Genomic DNA, 16573 nt, shown 5'->3' with positions numbered 1-16573 from the left:
TGATATTTGTACAACCATTTTTCAACAATTTTTTGACAACTTTCTCTCTCTTACTCACATTATACTCTTATTCTCTTTCTTCCTTTTTCTCTCTCCATTGTTTTTGACCAATGAAAAGAGAGAAAAAAGAAGTTGTCAAATAAGTTATCTCATTTAGTTGTTCAAATAACACTACTAAAAAAAAAGGGTGTAAGAATTACTTGATCAAATAACATCTTATATTTACAAGACAAATTTTATACCTTTAAATTCCTTAATCAATATCCAAGGGACAACGGCTAACTAGACCCTTTACACCTTCATGTTTTAAGCGGATGTATATTAACATCCCTAATATAAATATATGGGTAGATATCAAAATTACTAATTTTATTATTACCTTATCCTATACTATTTTTTGTTTATAAAAAATTATACATTTTTTAAATACCATTTAAGAATAACTCTTGTTGTTATTAATTTTTTTAATTTGTTTCTTTGTCAGCATTATTTTGTTGAATATCACCATTATTTTGATTGAATCCATTTGATATTTTTTTAATATAATTCCTTTTGCATTATATATATTTTGACAAGTGCATTGTATACATATGTTATTCTATTTTTATTTTTACCTTATTATTCGTTTTTTATTAATAAAAAAATATGCAATTTTAGAATTTCATTTAAGAATAATTTATATTGTTATTACTTTCTCAAATCGATTTTCTTGTTTTGTATTTTGAATACTTCTGCATTATTTGGATTCAATATAATTCCTTATTTATATTTTTCAATTATTTATTTTTACTTAAATGTCATATATTAAAGTTTATTTTGACCAGCTTCAAAAATTTCCACATAAGCAAATATTCCTTAGAAAGTTGATTTTGCATTATTATTTTGTACTTTATTTTATCCAAGTGGTTGTTAGTTAGATAAAATCATTGTCACTTAACACATCGCGTAGATATCTCATATCGTACCGTATCACTCAACTCCAAACCAAACTCGTCAGCGTTCACACGATTGATATAAATGCTATTACCAACAAAATAACCCGACCCGATCACAAAACCGTCTTACTCAAAGTAGAACTCATTTTCGTTATCTTGCATCACCCTCTGTTTTCCCAATTCAATCCATTGCGGAATTTTTTCAAACACCTTGCGTTCATCTCAATCTTCAATTCTCCATAACTTCGTAAGTATCCGAATCTCTTCTTCGATTCTTCATCTCTTTCACTTGTTGTCGATTTCACACCCTTCGCGCTCTAATTTTTTAATCTGATTTGTTGTTAATCGATGCTTTTTTTAATCGAATTGTTTAAAATTTTGTTGCAGATTCTGATTCCTGATTCGGATCGTTGCTGAAAAGTGATTTTGAAAATAATCAACAATTTTCTATGCGTGCAAATGTTTGCACCGAATACTGAGATTGGATTTTATATTCTATAAGGTGATTTTTACTTGATGGAGCATGGTTAAGTGTTAACACTATCAAAATTTGAAGGTTAGCTATCTTTTTCGTTTCCGTACTATATGATTAATATTAACGTGTCGGTGTTTTAGTGTTCTAGAAATCTAGATGATTAATACGTTATTTAGTGTGTTAACGACTATTTTTTATTTTTAACTAGTACCTTCATTTGTTTGGTTGTTGGGTATAATTACCTACCAACAGGGGTATTGCAAAATATCTAAAAATTAGGGTATGTATACGACATGATATATTGCATAGAAAAGTATAAAAAATGTGAACAATAAAGTACCTAAATATAAGAGAAGGTTCTTAACTTCTTATATCAGGTTCATTAAATAACTGGTAAAAAGAATCTTCTATTATATCTAGGACCGGAGGGAGTAGCTGAAATTATTTAAAGATGGTAGTACAAGTTTTGAAGGAGAAGTAGGTACAAGTAGCGGGGTTTGTTTCCCATAGAAGGAAACCAAACTAGTTAGGGCCTGATTGGATAAACAACTTATTTGCAGCTTATGCATAAGCTATTTCTATAGAAAAAGATAACATAAAGTTAAATTGTTGCGTATAAGTTATAAGCTGTTTTCATAAGCTATCTTTGAGAACTTATGAAAATAAGTTGAAAACAATTTATGAACATGTCATAAGCTGTCTTCATAAGCTCTTCCAAATAGCCTCACAAAACTGATGCCAGTAGCTAAGCTCAAATAAGCCAATTCTAATAGACCTCAGTAGAAAAACTTGGTATTTTACATGGATTGGCTTGTGCCTGAGTATTGGGTTATGTGGATTTGTCAATTGTTTAAGAATAACCATGCATCATGTGTGCTGATCATACAGATAACAAATGTTTATCAAGTTCTCAAACAAATTTTTTACTTTTGATGAATGCTATATTTTCGTTTGCCTTTTTTTTCCCCTCAAAGTTTTTGAATATTTTATCTACTCAGGGATAGTTTAATCTTTAAGGGAAAATTATTAATAAGAAAACAATCAATTCAAGTTCTAGAAAAAAAATGAAAAGGTAAACGGTAAGATCCCTTTTTGCAGATAATATGACTTCCTTTTTGTTTGTAGATTTGTGTGATCATTTACACTTGGTAATGGTGGAAAATGACAACCCAACTGTATTATTTTCCTCCAAGAAGAAAACAAATTGATGAAAGGAGAGTGAAGATAATTATAAAAATTATTTTTTGGGAAATTGTTTTATATTATCTTTGCCTGGCCAAGTTTTCATGCTTGGGGAGACTTTGGATACACGAACATTCCCTAATTATGTTGTCAATGCATGAAAGTCTATAAATGCTATTATGTCTGAAGAAATAGATGTTGCAAGTTGAAACACTTACCCTTTTTCTAATTGCGAAACTTTGATTCTATAATTAGCTTTTGATTTGGCAAGCTTATGTTTTACGTGCCCTTAGAGCATAATGATCAATAGTTATTGGAGTTTGTATATCACTATTATATTCACATAGTTCAAACGCAAAAATGGAACCCTCATTCATGTGATGAGCAGACGGTGCCTAAAGTATGTTACTTCGCTTAAAGAATTATAATTCCTGCAATTCCGTCTACTGATCTATCACTTGGTTTGGATGTTCTTGTTAGATTTTTCGTGCTCCTGGCTGTAAGAGGAGCAACTACAACTATTCTATTATTTGAAAAGTAAGGGAAAGGTTGCACTTCAGCCATGCCTTCCCTTCAGCTGTTGAAATTCACTCGGCATGGCCAGAATTTTCTGGCTTCAAGGAGGTATTGAACTGTATATCTTTCTTTTGGTGATTCTTAATCTCATGTTGCATCGAGTTTGCCTTATCATTTGCCTAAATGTGTGGTAAGACTAGATGGGATAAGATTAGAAATGACAACATTAGAGAGAGAGTTGGGGTAGTACCTATAGTAGAAAAGATGGTGGAAAACAAGCTTAGGTGGTTTTGGCATGTAAAGAGAAGACCTGTAGATTCTGTAGCGAGGAGAGTAGATCAGATCGAGGATAGTCAGATTGCAAGAGGTAGAGGAAGACCTAGAAAAACTATAAGAGAAACTATTAAGAAAGATTTAGAGGTTAATGAGTTGGATCCAAATCTGGTTTACGATAGAACATTATGGTGTAATTTGATCCATCTAACCAACCCCACTTTGTGGGATAAGACTTGGTTTTTGTTCTTTCCATTTAGTTGAAAGTTTTTCCATTTTTGTTATCTTTTTTACTGCATTCTCATAATAAAAATGGAAAAAACTGTTGAAAGAAAGGAAATAAGAGAAAACGAGAGGGGCATATGCATAAACCGTGTGTTTCAACTACACCACTGAGGTTTCATTATATAGGCTCTACGTCATTATTTACAATAGAATATGCTGGAACATAAGCGAATATGTTATTCCTATATTTACAGAATATACTATATTATTTAAATATCAACAAAATCAATGTCAAAAAACATGATAATGGGTATTGCTACAGAACTGTACACTGATAAATGTTCAATCCAAAAAGAAAAGATCGGATGGCAGCATAATGGTTCTACTATTTCAAAATCTTTCTGCTGCAATCTCAAGATTTTTTAATGCTTTTGTTTAAACTATTAGAAACTAGAAATTATGAATAAAAGAAATGCTAACAAAGTTACAAAACACTCTCTATTATGCTCTTTTCATCACATTTGGGGAAACTTAGTTGCAATAAGGCGTATATCCAGGAAAGAGAAAAATCTCGCCGAGCCTGAAGAATCAGTATAACATTTCATATTTGATCTTAGAATTTTCTTCTCATTAATTCTGTTTCATTTTAAAGGCAATGCATCTTATTTGTTGGGTTGGTTCTGCATGAAATATCGTATTATCATCTGCTCTGCGTTGATTATAGTCATGTTTCATTGTATTAATGGCAGCATCTTTTTACCATTTCATATTTGGGTTGCTCATGTTATTAATAAAATATTAGGCTAGTAACTTGTTTGCATGCATACTGTATTATTGTTGATGCTTTCTTCACGTGGTTACTGACAGGAAAGCTATACTACTTGCATCTGGTATCTTAATTGCCGGTGGAACAGCTGCATATATGCAATCAAGGTTTAGAGTTAATAAACATGATTTATTTGGCCATTGCAATGAGCAAAACAACGATAAAGAAGTAAAAAAGGAGGAGGTTATCAATGACTCTACTAAACCAAAAAATAAACAAAAGAAAGGAGGCATGAAGTCACTTCAAGTCCTTACTGCAATTCTTCTATCCGACATGGGCCAATTAGGTGTGAAGAATCTTCTAGCTTTAGTTGTCACAGTGGTAAGGCTGTTATGTGTTTGATTATTATTATTATTTTTTTTAAGATGAACCATAATTATATAATGCAGTCATGGGTAATATTATAGTTTCCCTCCCCCACACACACAAGAAAAAGAAAAAAGAAAAAAGAAAAAGATGTTTAAACCAATGACATTGAAATTTTCCTGTTTTTACAGGTGCTGCGGACTGCTTTGAGCAACAGGCTAGCTAAAGTGCAAGGCTTCCTATTTCGTGCTGCTTTTCTTCGGCGTGCACCATTATTTTTCCGGTTAATTTCAGAAAATATTATTTTATGCTTCCTCTTGTCAACCATTCATTCTACATCAAAGTACATAACAGGAACTTTGAGTCTTCATTTCAGAAAAGTGTTAACAAAACTTATCCATTCCCACTATTTTGAGGTATGGGCTGTTGAATTGCATACATCTGTTTAGATTATTTGTGTTGAACTATTGGTTAATTTATGTATTTCTAGTTCCCTACTGCCTTGTGAGAAAAAACTAATCTAACATAATATGATTAGTCCATTGTCATCTAACAACTAATTACCCATTTGTCATTTGAAAAAAAAGTTATCAACTTCTATCCTTCCTTACTCTTTTCTTCTTCCTTTCATATTATATGATAAGTCCATTGTCATCTCTGGTCTGCTGGAATTCAGTATTATTAATAATATGATTAAAATTAAAAAAAGGAAACAGGATCATTGGGATGATTATCATTTGGCATAACTTTAGGATCTTGGGATGGTCTGACCAGGATCATTCTAGATGCTTTTCTATATCTCATTGCTTTAAATTTAATGGGAAGTTACTTGAGCAGATATTCTACCCTCTCAAAGCAGAATAATTTTCCAGTATCCAGTAGATGCCTTAAAATTCTGTGTATGCAATGACAGCTTTCATATTTTTTATAGTCTCAATTGTCTTAGTAATTTCTTATGAGTTACAATAATACTCAATTTAGTTGTTATTGTGGCTGTATATTTATTGTTTATTTTGCTTTCAGAACATGGTATATTACAAAATATCACACGTTGACGGTCGGATAACAAACCCAGAGCAAAGAATTGCTAGTGATGTGCCGAAGTTCTGTTCAGAGTTGAGTGAAATTGTTCAAGATGATCTAGCAGCAGTGACTGATGGACTTCTATATACTTGGCGGCTGTGTTCGTATGCTAGCCCAAAATATGTCTTCTGGATACTGGTATCTCAGTAAATGAACTATATTGTTAAATAGATTTCTCATATTAGCTTCTGCTCATACTTTTTGCTGATTGCTAGAGGCTGTTACAACATTGAGTTGATGTTAGAATCATTGATTTTCTTCTCAATATACTGATTTGGCCTTTTCAGGCCTATGTACTGGGAGCTGGGGCTGCAATCAGGAACTTCTCTCCTCCGTTTGGGAAACTTATGTCCACAGAACAGCAACTGGAAGGAGACTATCGGCAGCTTCATTCACGATTAAGGACTCACTCAGAAAGTATAGCATTTTACGGTGGAGAGAGGAGAGAAGAAGCTCACATTCAACATAAATTTAAGACCCTGGTTAGGCACATGAGAAGAGTGCTGCATGACCATTGGTGGTTTGGCATGATTCAGGACTTCTTGTTGAAATACCTCGGAGCAACTGTTGCTGTTATTTTGATTATTGAACCTTTCTTTTCGGGTAATCTAAGGCCCGACAGTTCAACTTTAGGGCGTGCAGAAATGTTGAGCAATTTAAGATATCACACCAGTGTCATAATTTCCTTATTTCAGTCTCTAGGAACTCTTTCTATCGGTGCAAGACGGCTCAATCGTCTTAGGTATATCCGGTCTTTCTTTTCTTGTTTTTTATAATTTGATGTTAGAGGCGCTTTTATTGGTCATCACTCACTAATTGTGGCTTATATGCAATTCCTTCATAGGATTCATACTATCTGCCTAAAAATTCTGACCTTTATGTATGTATTACAGTGGGTATGCTGATCGCATTTATGAGTTAATGGCTGTATCAAGGGAGCTAAGCTTGGTGGATGAGAAATCATCTCTGCAAAGACAAGGAAGTAGAAATTGCATAAGCGAAGCTAACTACATTGAATTTTCTAACGTCAAGGCAAGTGAAATTCGTCCAACCATCTATCGACCATGACTTCATGTTGCGTTTTTAATGTTTTTTAACAGCGATGTTGCTCCCAAATTCAGGTCGTGACTCCCACTGGTAATGTCTTGGTGGATGATCTGTCTCTCAGGGTTGAGCAAGGATCTAATCTTTTGATTACAGGTAGTCATCCGAACTTTCTTCTTGATAGCATTTCTTTCTAATTTTTTTTTTTGCGTGGTTGAGTCAGCCTTGATAATTGATGTTATTTATGCATTTCTTCTGTTGCAGAAGTCTCTTCTAAATATTATTTGTAATGGTTGGTTTTTTGAAATATTTTTTTTGGACGATTAACATGTTATTGATGATTATTTGGCTGAAGGTCCGAATGGTAGTGGTAAGAGTTCGCTATTCCGGGTTTTAGGCGGTCTTTGGCCGTTAATATCTGGACATATTGTGAAACCTGGCATTGGCTCTGATCTTAATAAGGAGATTTTCTATGTGCCTCAAAGACCATACACTGCCGTGGGAACACTTCGCGATCAGTTGATTTATCCTCTTACATCCAATCAAGAGGTTGAACCACTCACAGATCATGGGATGGTGGAGCTATTGAAAAATGTAAAGTTCACCACTAACCCCATGTCTTTCTCAATGCCACATACATATGAAGCAGTTTATTGATAATTTTATTTTTGTATTGTTATCATTCACTAAAATTGCATGTATGTGTTCAAGGTTGACCTTGAATACCTGTTGGACCGTTACCTGCCTGAAAAAGAGGTAAATTGGGGCGATGAACTTTCGTTGGGTGAGCAACAGAGATTGGGCATGGCTAGACTTTTCTACCACAAACCTAAATTTGCCATTCTTGATGAATGCACAAGTGCTGTCACTACTGACATGGAAGAACGGTTTTGTGCTAAAGTTCGGGCCATGGGAACATCATGCATTACCATATCACATCGTCCAGCATTGGTTGCATTCCATGATGTGGTTTTATCCTTAGATGGTGAAGGAGGATGGAGTGTTCACTATAGAAGGTTTGAACTTATCTATGCTATTTATCATTGTTCCACTCTATAGTTATATTATTGATAAAAAATAATTCTATAGTTATGTTACTGTTGATGAGATTAAGATATAAACTCCAGGGAGGACTCTTCTACTGAAATGGGGATTGATACAATGAAGGCATCAGAAACAAAACGACAGACTGATGCAAAAGCAGTTCAACGAGCATTTGCCATGAGTAAAAAGGTGCTGATATTTTCTGATTTTGATTGTGATGTCTTCGTTGTTCTTTGTTTGCCTTGGTTTTGAAGATTTTCATACCCTTCCTCCAGGACTCTGCATTCTCAAGTTCAAAGGCAGAGTCATATATTGCAGATGTGATATATTCATCTCCATCTACGAATCATACTAATTTGCCATCTACTGTTCCCCAACTTCATGGTAATACAAGGATATTGCCACTTAGAGTAGCTGCCATGTTCAAAGTATTGGTGAGTACCTTCCGTATGTATGATCTTACAAAGCTTTTAGTTTTTTTTTTTCTCTCCATTGTGTGTGTGTGCATATACTGTATAGTTGGATACTCCCACAGTAGCAAATTGGTGCTTAATTCTGTATTCATTTTTAGTTTTCTATTTATAAAATTCTTATGTATCAATATTTTTCTGTTGTAATCACAAGTCCAAGCATTATAACATACATCTCCTTAACCAATTTAATATTCTCAAGTTCACACCTGGAACCGAGAATTCTTGACTTCTTATGTACTGTCCATTAATAGCAGAATTGTTGTTGGTTGACTAACTTACAACCAGTTATGTTTTCAGGTATTGGTTGGGAAATTATTAGAATTATATTGTAATTCATTTTTCTCCTGATTTTCAGTCTGTTGTTTACTTGCTTTAACTTAGGGTTTAGCACCCCACTTTTTTTACTTGCACATTCATCACTTATTTTCTTCAGGAGCCCTATGGTGTTGCTCATAACATGCTTAATTTTTAATGTTAAACTTGCAGACAGTTATGAAAAATGTAAAAAGCTGCTTTTGACTAAGGCTACATAACACTTCCTTATTTCTATGGGTTCGACCTCCCCAATATAACCAAATCTTGTAATTGCAGTCATGTGAAATATAAGCCACATCAATTCAAACCCAAATACAGAACAGGAAACAGGGGCTCCAAAAATAATTTTTGAAAATAAATGATATTCCCATAAATAACATAGTGATATGATTTAGAAATCTGACTCGGCTTATTCAAAAAAATTGTGTGAAGACCAACTCTTACAAAAACTTAAGCTGTTAGGTGATGCCTTTTATAGATTTGCATGTATAGCTACTGTACATAATACCCACTATTAGTTAAGTTGGTTAAAAGTTATGTTTCAATTAATAGTTGCTATTTGTAGGTCGAAATAATAACCTTTTGGTTCAGTTAACCCTATCAATGGGTTCTGTTAACTCGAATCCACATCTGTAAGTTATCTTGCATCTGATCTCCACCCAATTCAGTATACAAGGATTAAGTCCTCCTCAGCCATCAGTGGCAAATCTCATGCCACATAACTAGTTTGTCCTGCTGGCGAGTTCCAAACTGCTGCTTCGTTGGTTTTTGTTCCAACTATACTGAACTCATTTTTCGTGCCCTCTTAAAGAACTCATATCACATTATGGTATGGAATAAAGTTGAGCGAGTGATTAAAGCTCACCATCTCCATCACTTCCCTGTTAATCCGTTGGGTCCTTCTCGCTCTTTCACCAAAGATGACCGAAATCTAGGTGAAATCATGGGTACTTACTTGACCTGGGAGCAGCAAGACTGATTACTTCTCTCTTGGCTACAACCTTCTCTGACAAGTTTAATCCTCACTCAACTCCAGGAGCAGATTCATAATCATTTTTGTGCTCAAACTAGAGCCAAGGCATGTCAACAATGCACTTAACTTTGGATTGAACTATCTGTTGATTCACTCTTATCTGTTGGTGATCTGGTCTCACCATAGGAGTTACTTGATATCATTCTTGAAGGTCTGCCCAAAGAATATTGTTCCATCATTTAGTTGATCAACAGCGAAGGGGTTACAACGACGTAATACAATCCACCCTTTACGTGAGTCCTCTGGGCTTAAAGCGCGCAATGGATAAGCCCGCGCTTAATTTATGTTGGAATTTGAACTAAATTCAAATTGGGGGCAATCCACGTTGGTTCTTAAGCGATGTTATGTGAATGCCCATCAATTATATTTCTAACAAATTACAGTATTAATACCTACATAAACCAGATTTTATATTATATTTGAGCTTACCTTCAGTAATACATTTGCAATCACACAATGCTACTGGGATTAAATGAATGCAACCATTGATGACTTAAGATGAGCCATCTGTTCTTATAAAGTATGTAATGTATGAACAATTTAGTCTGTAGTTACAACTACAATATATTTTATGTGGACTGTTGATTTCAGGTACCCACGGTATTTGATAAACAAGGTGCACAATTGCTTGCCGTCGCTCTTCTTGTTGTTTCAAGAACATGGGTCTCCGATCGTATTGCATCTCTTAATGGTATTTTCTCATCTTTAGCTACTCATGATTATGAGAATCCAAGCATGTAATGTTAAAATTTATGTTCTTAGGTACCACTGTGAAGTTTGTTTTGGAGCAGGATAAAGCTGCCTTTATTCGGTTAATTGGTATAAGTGTACTTCAAAGTGCTGCCTCTTCTTTCATTGCACCTTCTATAAGGTAATTGGGTTCAAATTCATCTGGAATATGCGTTTCTTTTATCTCTAACCAATAATTGGTAATGCTAATTTTACACAAGGTTGCCGATGAAACTTTTGATTACCTAAAGTAGTCCATACCAGTTTCTGGAAAATTTTCTGATGTATATAAAAGGGAAAAGGGAGGAAGTTGAATAGATAGTTGAAGTGTTGAAATAGGTGGGGAGTTTATATATTGCAAATTTGAGTGAATTATATGTTTCTCCTCAGACATTTGACCGCAAGGCTGGCCCTTGGGTGGCGGATTCGTTTGACACAACATCTACTCAAGAACTATTTGAGAAGCAATGTGTTCTACAAGGTAATTGAATATGAACTATTCATTAGTTTTGTTACTTCCTCTATTTTTTTGAGCATTACAAGCATATTGTGTTGCTCAGGATTTATTGTTATTTGATAACTCAGTTAAGTATCATTTTTACCATTTAATGTGAGACTTTTTGTTGGAATAATTTTGTAGATCAGTTTATTATGTAATATGTTGTTATGATTGCTTTACACTTTTTCCCCTTCAAATTCAACTCAGTTTTAATCTTGGTTCCTTGACCTCTTCAGTTTACCTTGACCACAATGGGTATGCAGAGTCTGAAATTTACATCCCGAGCCATGTAAATAACGATAGCTGGAAACTGGAAAGCATGTTGTTTGTCTGTTTTGTTATGGGAATATACCTTAGTGTTCATAAATAAATTTGTTGTTTCTGGTTAACAGTTGATTTGCTGAGGAATCTGTTACTCCAAAACTACCCTCAAGGGAAAATGTAAAATTGTACTTTTACAATTCTGTCCTCGTCCTATATACACACATTGAAAAATGTTTATTTAATAATAATTCAAAATAGAGTAAAATACAAAATTTTCTCTCTAAATAAGGAACTAGAGATCACAATTAGGTAATCTTGAGAGAGGTGGATGATTTTTAAAAAGGTATGTACGAATTACCAGAGAATACATGGTACAATTGTTTTCTCAAAAGGGACTCTTTTGGAGGAAAATAGTGAGTGCAAGAGTATTGGCGAGGTAGCTTGGTAGGCCGATAGTGAAATATTATTTTTACGCTGGATTCGTATTCCCACAAAATGTGGAAAAATAAGGCAGGAATTAATTATATTGGGTCTTTAAAATGCAGGAGTTCAAATCTCCCGAAGGTTCATTCACATGAATCTTAAAGGATGGCACATACCCAATGGTCCCTAAGCAACAGTATAGAATTTTATCGCTTTTAAATTTTAGAGATAGGAATTTTGACTTGTTCTCTGTCATTATGTTATGAACATTAGCATTAGTATTTCATTTTGGCATTGAAGCTCTCCAGGAGGAAGTTTGGGATTTGGTTTCAAATTTTTGTTACATGCATATCTTTGTAGGTCTTCCACATGGCAAGTAAAAGTGTTGACGCAGATCAGAGGATAACTCAAGATTTGGAGAAGTTAACAACAGACTTGTCTGGACTGGTAACTGGACTGGTAAAGCCATCCGTAGATATTTTGTGGTGAGTAACTCATTCATAATTTTGAATTATCATATTTCTAGTATAGTCATATGTATTTTACTAGCACTTGAATCAACATATTTGATGCTTTTTTTTTCCTATGACTTTGCTTCTCAAGGTTCACATGGAGAATGAAGCTGTTAACTGGTCAAAGGGGAGTTGCCATACTCTATGCTTACATGTTACTTGGCCTTGGGTTTTTAAGAACTGTTACTCCTGATTTTGGTGATTTGATAAGCCAAGAACAACAACTTGAAGGAATCTTTAGGTAAACCAATAGTTGTTTGAGTTGGCTCAATTATGGCACACTAGTGTTGTGAAAATGATGCTGACCTTTTTTAATCTTACACTTCTGCTAGGTTCATGCATGAGAGACTCTGTACTCATGCTGAGTCCGTTGCTTTCTTTGGAGGTGGTGCTCGAGAAAAAGCTGTGAGCATCCCAACTCTACGATATTTAATGCATTTTTTTTAGGATGTGCTTATTTGAGGTGTATTAAATTAAGATTGAAAGTTATTTACACTTTCTCCCCATGGGACAATTGGCAATGGAATAAAGTGAAATTCATTTACACCCCACCCCTGAAATATCGGACACACCATTACATGACCCTTTTAACAAGCAATAAGCAGTAAATTCCAGTCTGTTTCATAAATTCTCACTTTCTCATTTACCACTTTTTTTTGGATAAACAAACCCTAAATGTAAAACTTGTCCATGGGTTTTAGTTTATAAAATTTTATTGATCTTAGGCTCTAATAGGGGGCATGTAATTAGGTTGAAGGTTCAAAAGGAAATATATGTCTTATTGACTTTTCTTCAGCTTGCAGTTTATGCATTTTTATCATTGCAGATTTTAATTTTACTTTCTTAATATTGCGCAGATGGTTGAATCAAGATTCAGCGACCTTCTCATACACTCCCAGTACCTTCTGAAAAAGAAGTGTCTGTTTGGTATACTAGACGATTTCATCACAAAGCAACTACCTCATAATGTGACATGGTTGCTGAGCTTGTTGTATGCTATGGAACACAAAGGAGACCGTGCAGTTATAAGTACCCTGGGTAGGATTGTTGGACTGTTCTCAGTTACTCTCTTTATTTCTCTGTCGTCCCCCACTAATATACACAGCACTATATTACAGGTGAGCTGGCACATGCATTGAGGTTCTTAGCATCTGTCGTTTCTCAAAGCTTTTTAGCTTTTGGTGACATTCTTGAATTGAATAGGAAGCTTGTAGAGCTTTCTGGTGGTGTTAATCGGATATTTGAGCTCGAAGAGCTGCTGGATGCAGCCCATTCTGGTTCGTCATAATTGTTGCTTTGTTTTCTATGCAAGCATGCCATTTAACATCTTGTTTATATAGCAGCAATTATATATAATAATCATCATATGCTAATCATATCTTTTATGTACAGGGGAATTCATCAATGGTGGTCCTATATCTTCAGCAACGGATTATCATTCTAAAGATGTTATTTCTTTTTCTAAGGTCAATATTGTTACCCCTTCTCAGAAGATGTTGGCCAGGGAATTGACATGTGATGTTGAGCTTGGGAGAAGCCTGCTTGTTACTGGTTGGTATAGTTGCTATTTTAGTATATTTTCCCTTATGGTAGAGGGAGTTGCATTCTGATTAGAATTTAAATCTTGCATATCTTATTTTAAAAGGTCCAAATGGAAGCGGAAAAAGTTCCATTTTCAGAGTTCTTCGAGGACTTTGGCCGATTGCAAGTGGAAGATTCTCTAGACCATCTGAAGATTTGGATCAAGATGTTGGATCAGGTTGTAGCATCTTCTATGTTCCTCAACGACCGTATACATGCCTGGGAACACTAAGGGACCAAATTATATACCCTCTATCCCGCGAGGAAGCCGAGTTGCGAGCATTGAAGATGTATGGAAAAGGTAAATATCACTAGCTTCAGAAATGCCCTTGTCAAATGTAAAATGGTGTTTCCTAACTATACATAAGCACCCGTGGTTCATTTGACTTTAATTTAAAATGCCCTTGTCAAATGTAAAATGGTGTTTGCTAACTATACATAAGCACCCGTGTTTCATTTGACTTTAATTTAAAATGACGCTGCTTTCTTTGATTTTGATTAATCACCACCACCTGAGAATAGGTTCTCTTCCGGGTTTTTCCCTGCAGTTGTGACTTGTGATAATGCATGAAATTGATTATATGTTATTTATATTGACAGCGTTGAAGAGTTTCTTTCATTTAAGTTTAGTTGCGCAAAATTACTGTTCAGTTTCCTTTTGTTCTCTTGTAATCATTTCAAAGATGCATTTAGTTTATTTTTCCTTTTCCATTTTAGTTCTGATCGTTGTAATCTTGCTAATTCAGGTGAAAAGCATCCTGACACTGTAAAGTTGTTGGACAAGCACTTGGAAGTTATCCTAGAGAATGTTCGGTTGAATTATCTTCTAGAAAGGGACACAAGCGGCTGGGATGCAAATCTAAATTGGGAAGACACTCTCTCTCTTGGAGAACAGCAGAGATTAGGCATGGTATGTAAATTGATTTTATTGTAAATTTGTAATTTTAGAATGATTTAGTTAAGTTTCTTCAATAATATTTTAATATAAGTCTTAGGTCTCAGTCTTGTGATTGGCTCTTAATCAGAAGACATTATAATATATCTGGTATTCTTCTGTTGTTTGGATTTTAACACTTACCTTATCTCCTGTAAGGCACGCTTGTTCTTCCATAAGCCTAAGTTTGGTATCCTGGACGAGTGTACCAAGTATGTATGATTTACCTCTGCCTTTTTTCTCTTGTTGAATTGCTTTGTTCTTATTTGTTGCTAACCATGATTTGCTCTCTTCCTGAAAAAAATGATGGCAGTGCAACAAGTGTTGATGTGGAAGAACACCTATATGGGTTAGCGAAGAAAATGGAAATCACATTTATTACTTCCTCACAAGTAAGTCTTTACTAAAAAAAATGATAAATTTTAAATTTTGTCAAGCCAAATTTAGAGTATTATGAGCAGACTTGTTTCTCACCGCAACAAATACAGCTAGTATTTTGCACTTACTCTCGTTTGGTATGGGATTACTTATATGATCATAGATGCACATTCCTTCTCTGCACATAACTATGATTTTTATATGGCTTAATTGCACTTTTGGACCCCTATCTTTCCAAAAGTTGCGGTTATGGACCCTTAACTAATTTAAATACAAAACAGCCCCCTATGTTTTGATTCTTTGGCAGTTTTGGACCCCCAGTCCATTGTTGACTCGGTCAACGCTGACGTGGCACCCTAAGTGAGGTGCCACGTGTCAATTTTTTTTTTTTTTTTTGCCTTGGGGGTCCAAAACTGCCAAAGAATCAAAACATAGGGGGCTGTTTTGTATTTAAATTAGTTAGAGGTCCATAACCGCAACTTTTGGAAAGATAGGGGTCCAAAAATGCAATTTAGCCTTTTTATATTGTTCTAGCTGAGTCAGTTATTGACATTTCTAAACTTATACATTAATAATAGCCTCACAATTCCAAATCCGGTCTAAGTGTCAAACTAATTAATTGTCTTGTCTCTTGTCCTCAGCGTCCTGCTTTAATACCATATCATTCCATGGAATTACGGCTGATTGATGGCGAGGGTAATTGGCAACTCCGTTCGATCAAGCAATGATTCTCCGGTAAGTAGTGTTGCTGCAGACTCTCATATCGTTACTATTTGAGATATTGGGGAGTCTTGAATATACTGGCTGCCTGTGAGCGTAAATAAGGTTTGCCAGTGATTGTATCTGTATTTTCTTTCATTTTGGGTTTACCATTTACTATATTCTCCAAGCTTCAATTTTTGATCCATAGACTTATTAGGGCAAACAAACTGAAATAGTGAATCCGCAGCAACAACCAAAATGGTTGATAAGAAGTCGAAATACAACCATATCTTGATCGCTGCAGTATATTAAGATCAATCATGTACAGTCTCTTCCCTCATATTCCTAGGTAGTTGATATTTATTCATATTTTGTAACCATTATTTTGTTAATAAAAAGTAGCTTGAAATATAGTAGCTCCTTGAGTTATTTTGTACCGCAGTAACTAGTAATACCGCCATCCGTACATTTAACTTTGATTTCTTTTCTCCATGTCCATTATTACTTGGATAAATCCTGTGCCAACAAAAATGATTTTATTCCACAAAATAGATGGGACTATGTTGTTAGGAGATCACCCAACAAAAATGATTATAGGGCCAACAATTTTTTTGAAATTTAAAAAGATCTTTCGATCTCTCACTTTGAACGGCCACTCTACCGCTGTGAGAGCTTCCCTTAAGTTGATGAGTTTTGCGAGTGTGAAAGACTGTGGGTGAAATCACTGCCAACGTTGGACACATTGAAGGTGTTGGTCAACAAAGACTAATTTAAAATTTACGTGGAAGGCACATAATTTTGTAACCGTCACACTCACTTTC

General features: G+C 34.7%; 1 protein-coding gene across 1 annotated transcript; it reads left to right on the top strand.

The window, feature by feature from the left end:
- Positions 1-970: 970 nt before the first annotated feature.
- Positions 971-16181, top strand: LOC11417619 (ABC transporter D family member 1). The gene is made up of 27 exons (XM_003601918.4): positions 971-1182; positions 1323-1491; positions 3073-3216; positions 4474-4753; positions 4930-5154; positions 5762-5959; positions 6109-6563; positions 6715-6853; positions 6943-7021; positions 7221-7459; positions 7577-7881; positions 7993-8098; positions 8185-8343; positions 10322-10421; positions 10493-10601; positions 10850-10940; positions 12006-12130; positions 12249-12398; positions 12490-12562; positions 13015-13195; positions 13276-13434; positions 13550-13708; positions 13803-14039; positions 14485-14648; positions 14832-14884; positions 14986-15064; positions 15692-16181. The coding sequence occupies exons 3-27, from the start codon at positions 3155-3157 to the stop codon at positions 15776-15778; spliced, it is 4014 nt and encodes a 1337-aa protein (XP_003601966.2). The 5' UTR covers positions 971-1182; positions 1323-1491; positions 3073-3154; the 3' UTR covers positions 15779-16181.
- The last annotated feature ends 392 nt before the right edge of the window (positions 16182-16573 follow it).

The sequence above is a fragment of the Medicago truncatula genome, chromosome 3 (genome assembly GCF_003473485.1).
Source record: "Medicago truncatula cultivar Jemalong A17 chromosome 3, MtrunA17r5.0-ANR, whole genome shotgun sequence".
Taxonomy (NCBI): domain Eukaryota; kingdom Viridiplantae; phylum Streptophyta; class Magnoliopsida; order Fabales; family Fabaceae; genus Medicago; species Medicago truncatula.
Note: the sequence above shows the minus strand (reverse complement) of the source record. Positions and strands in the feature narration are given on the sequence as shown.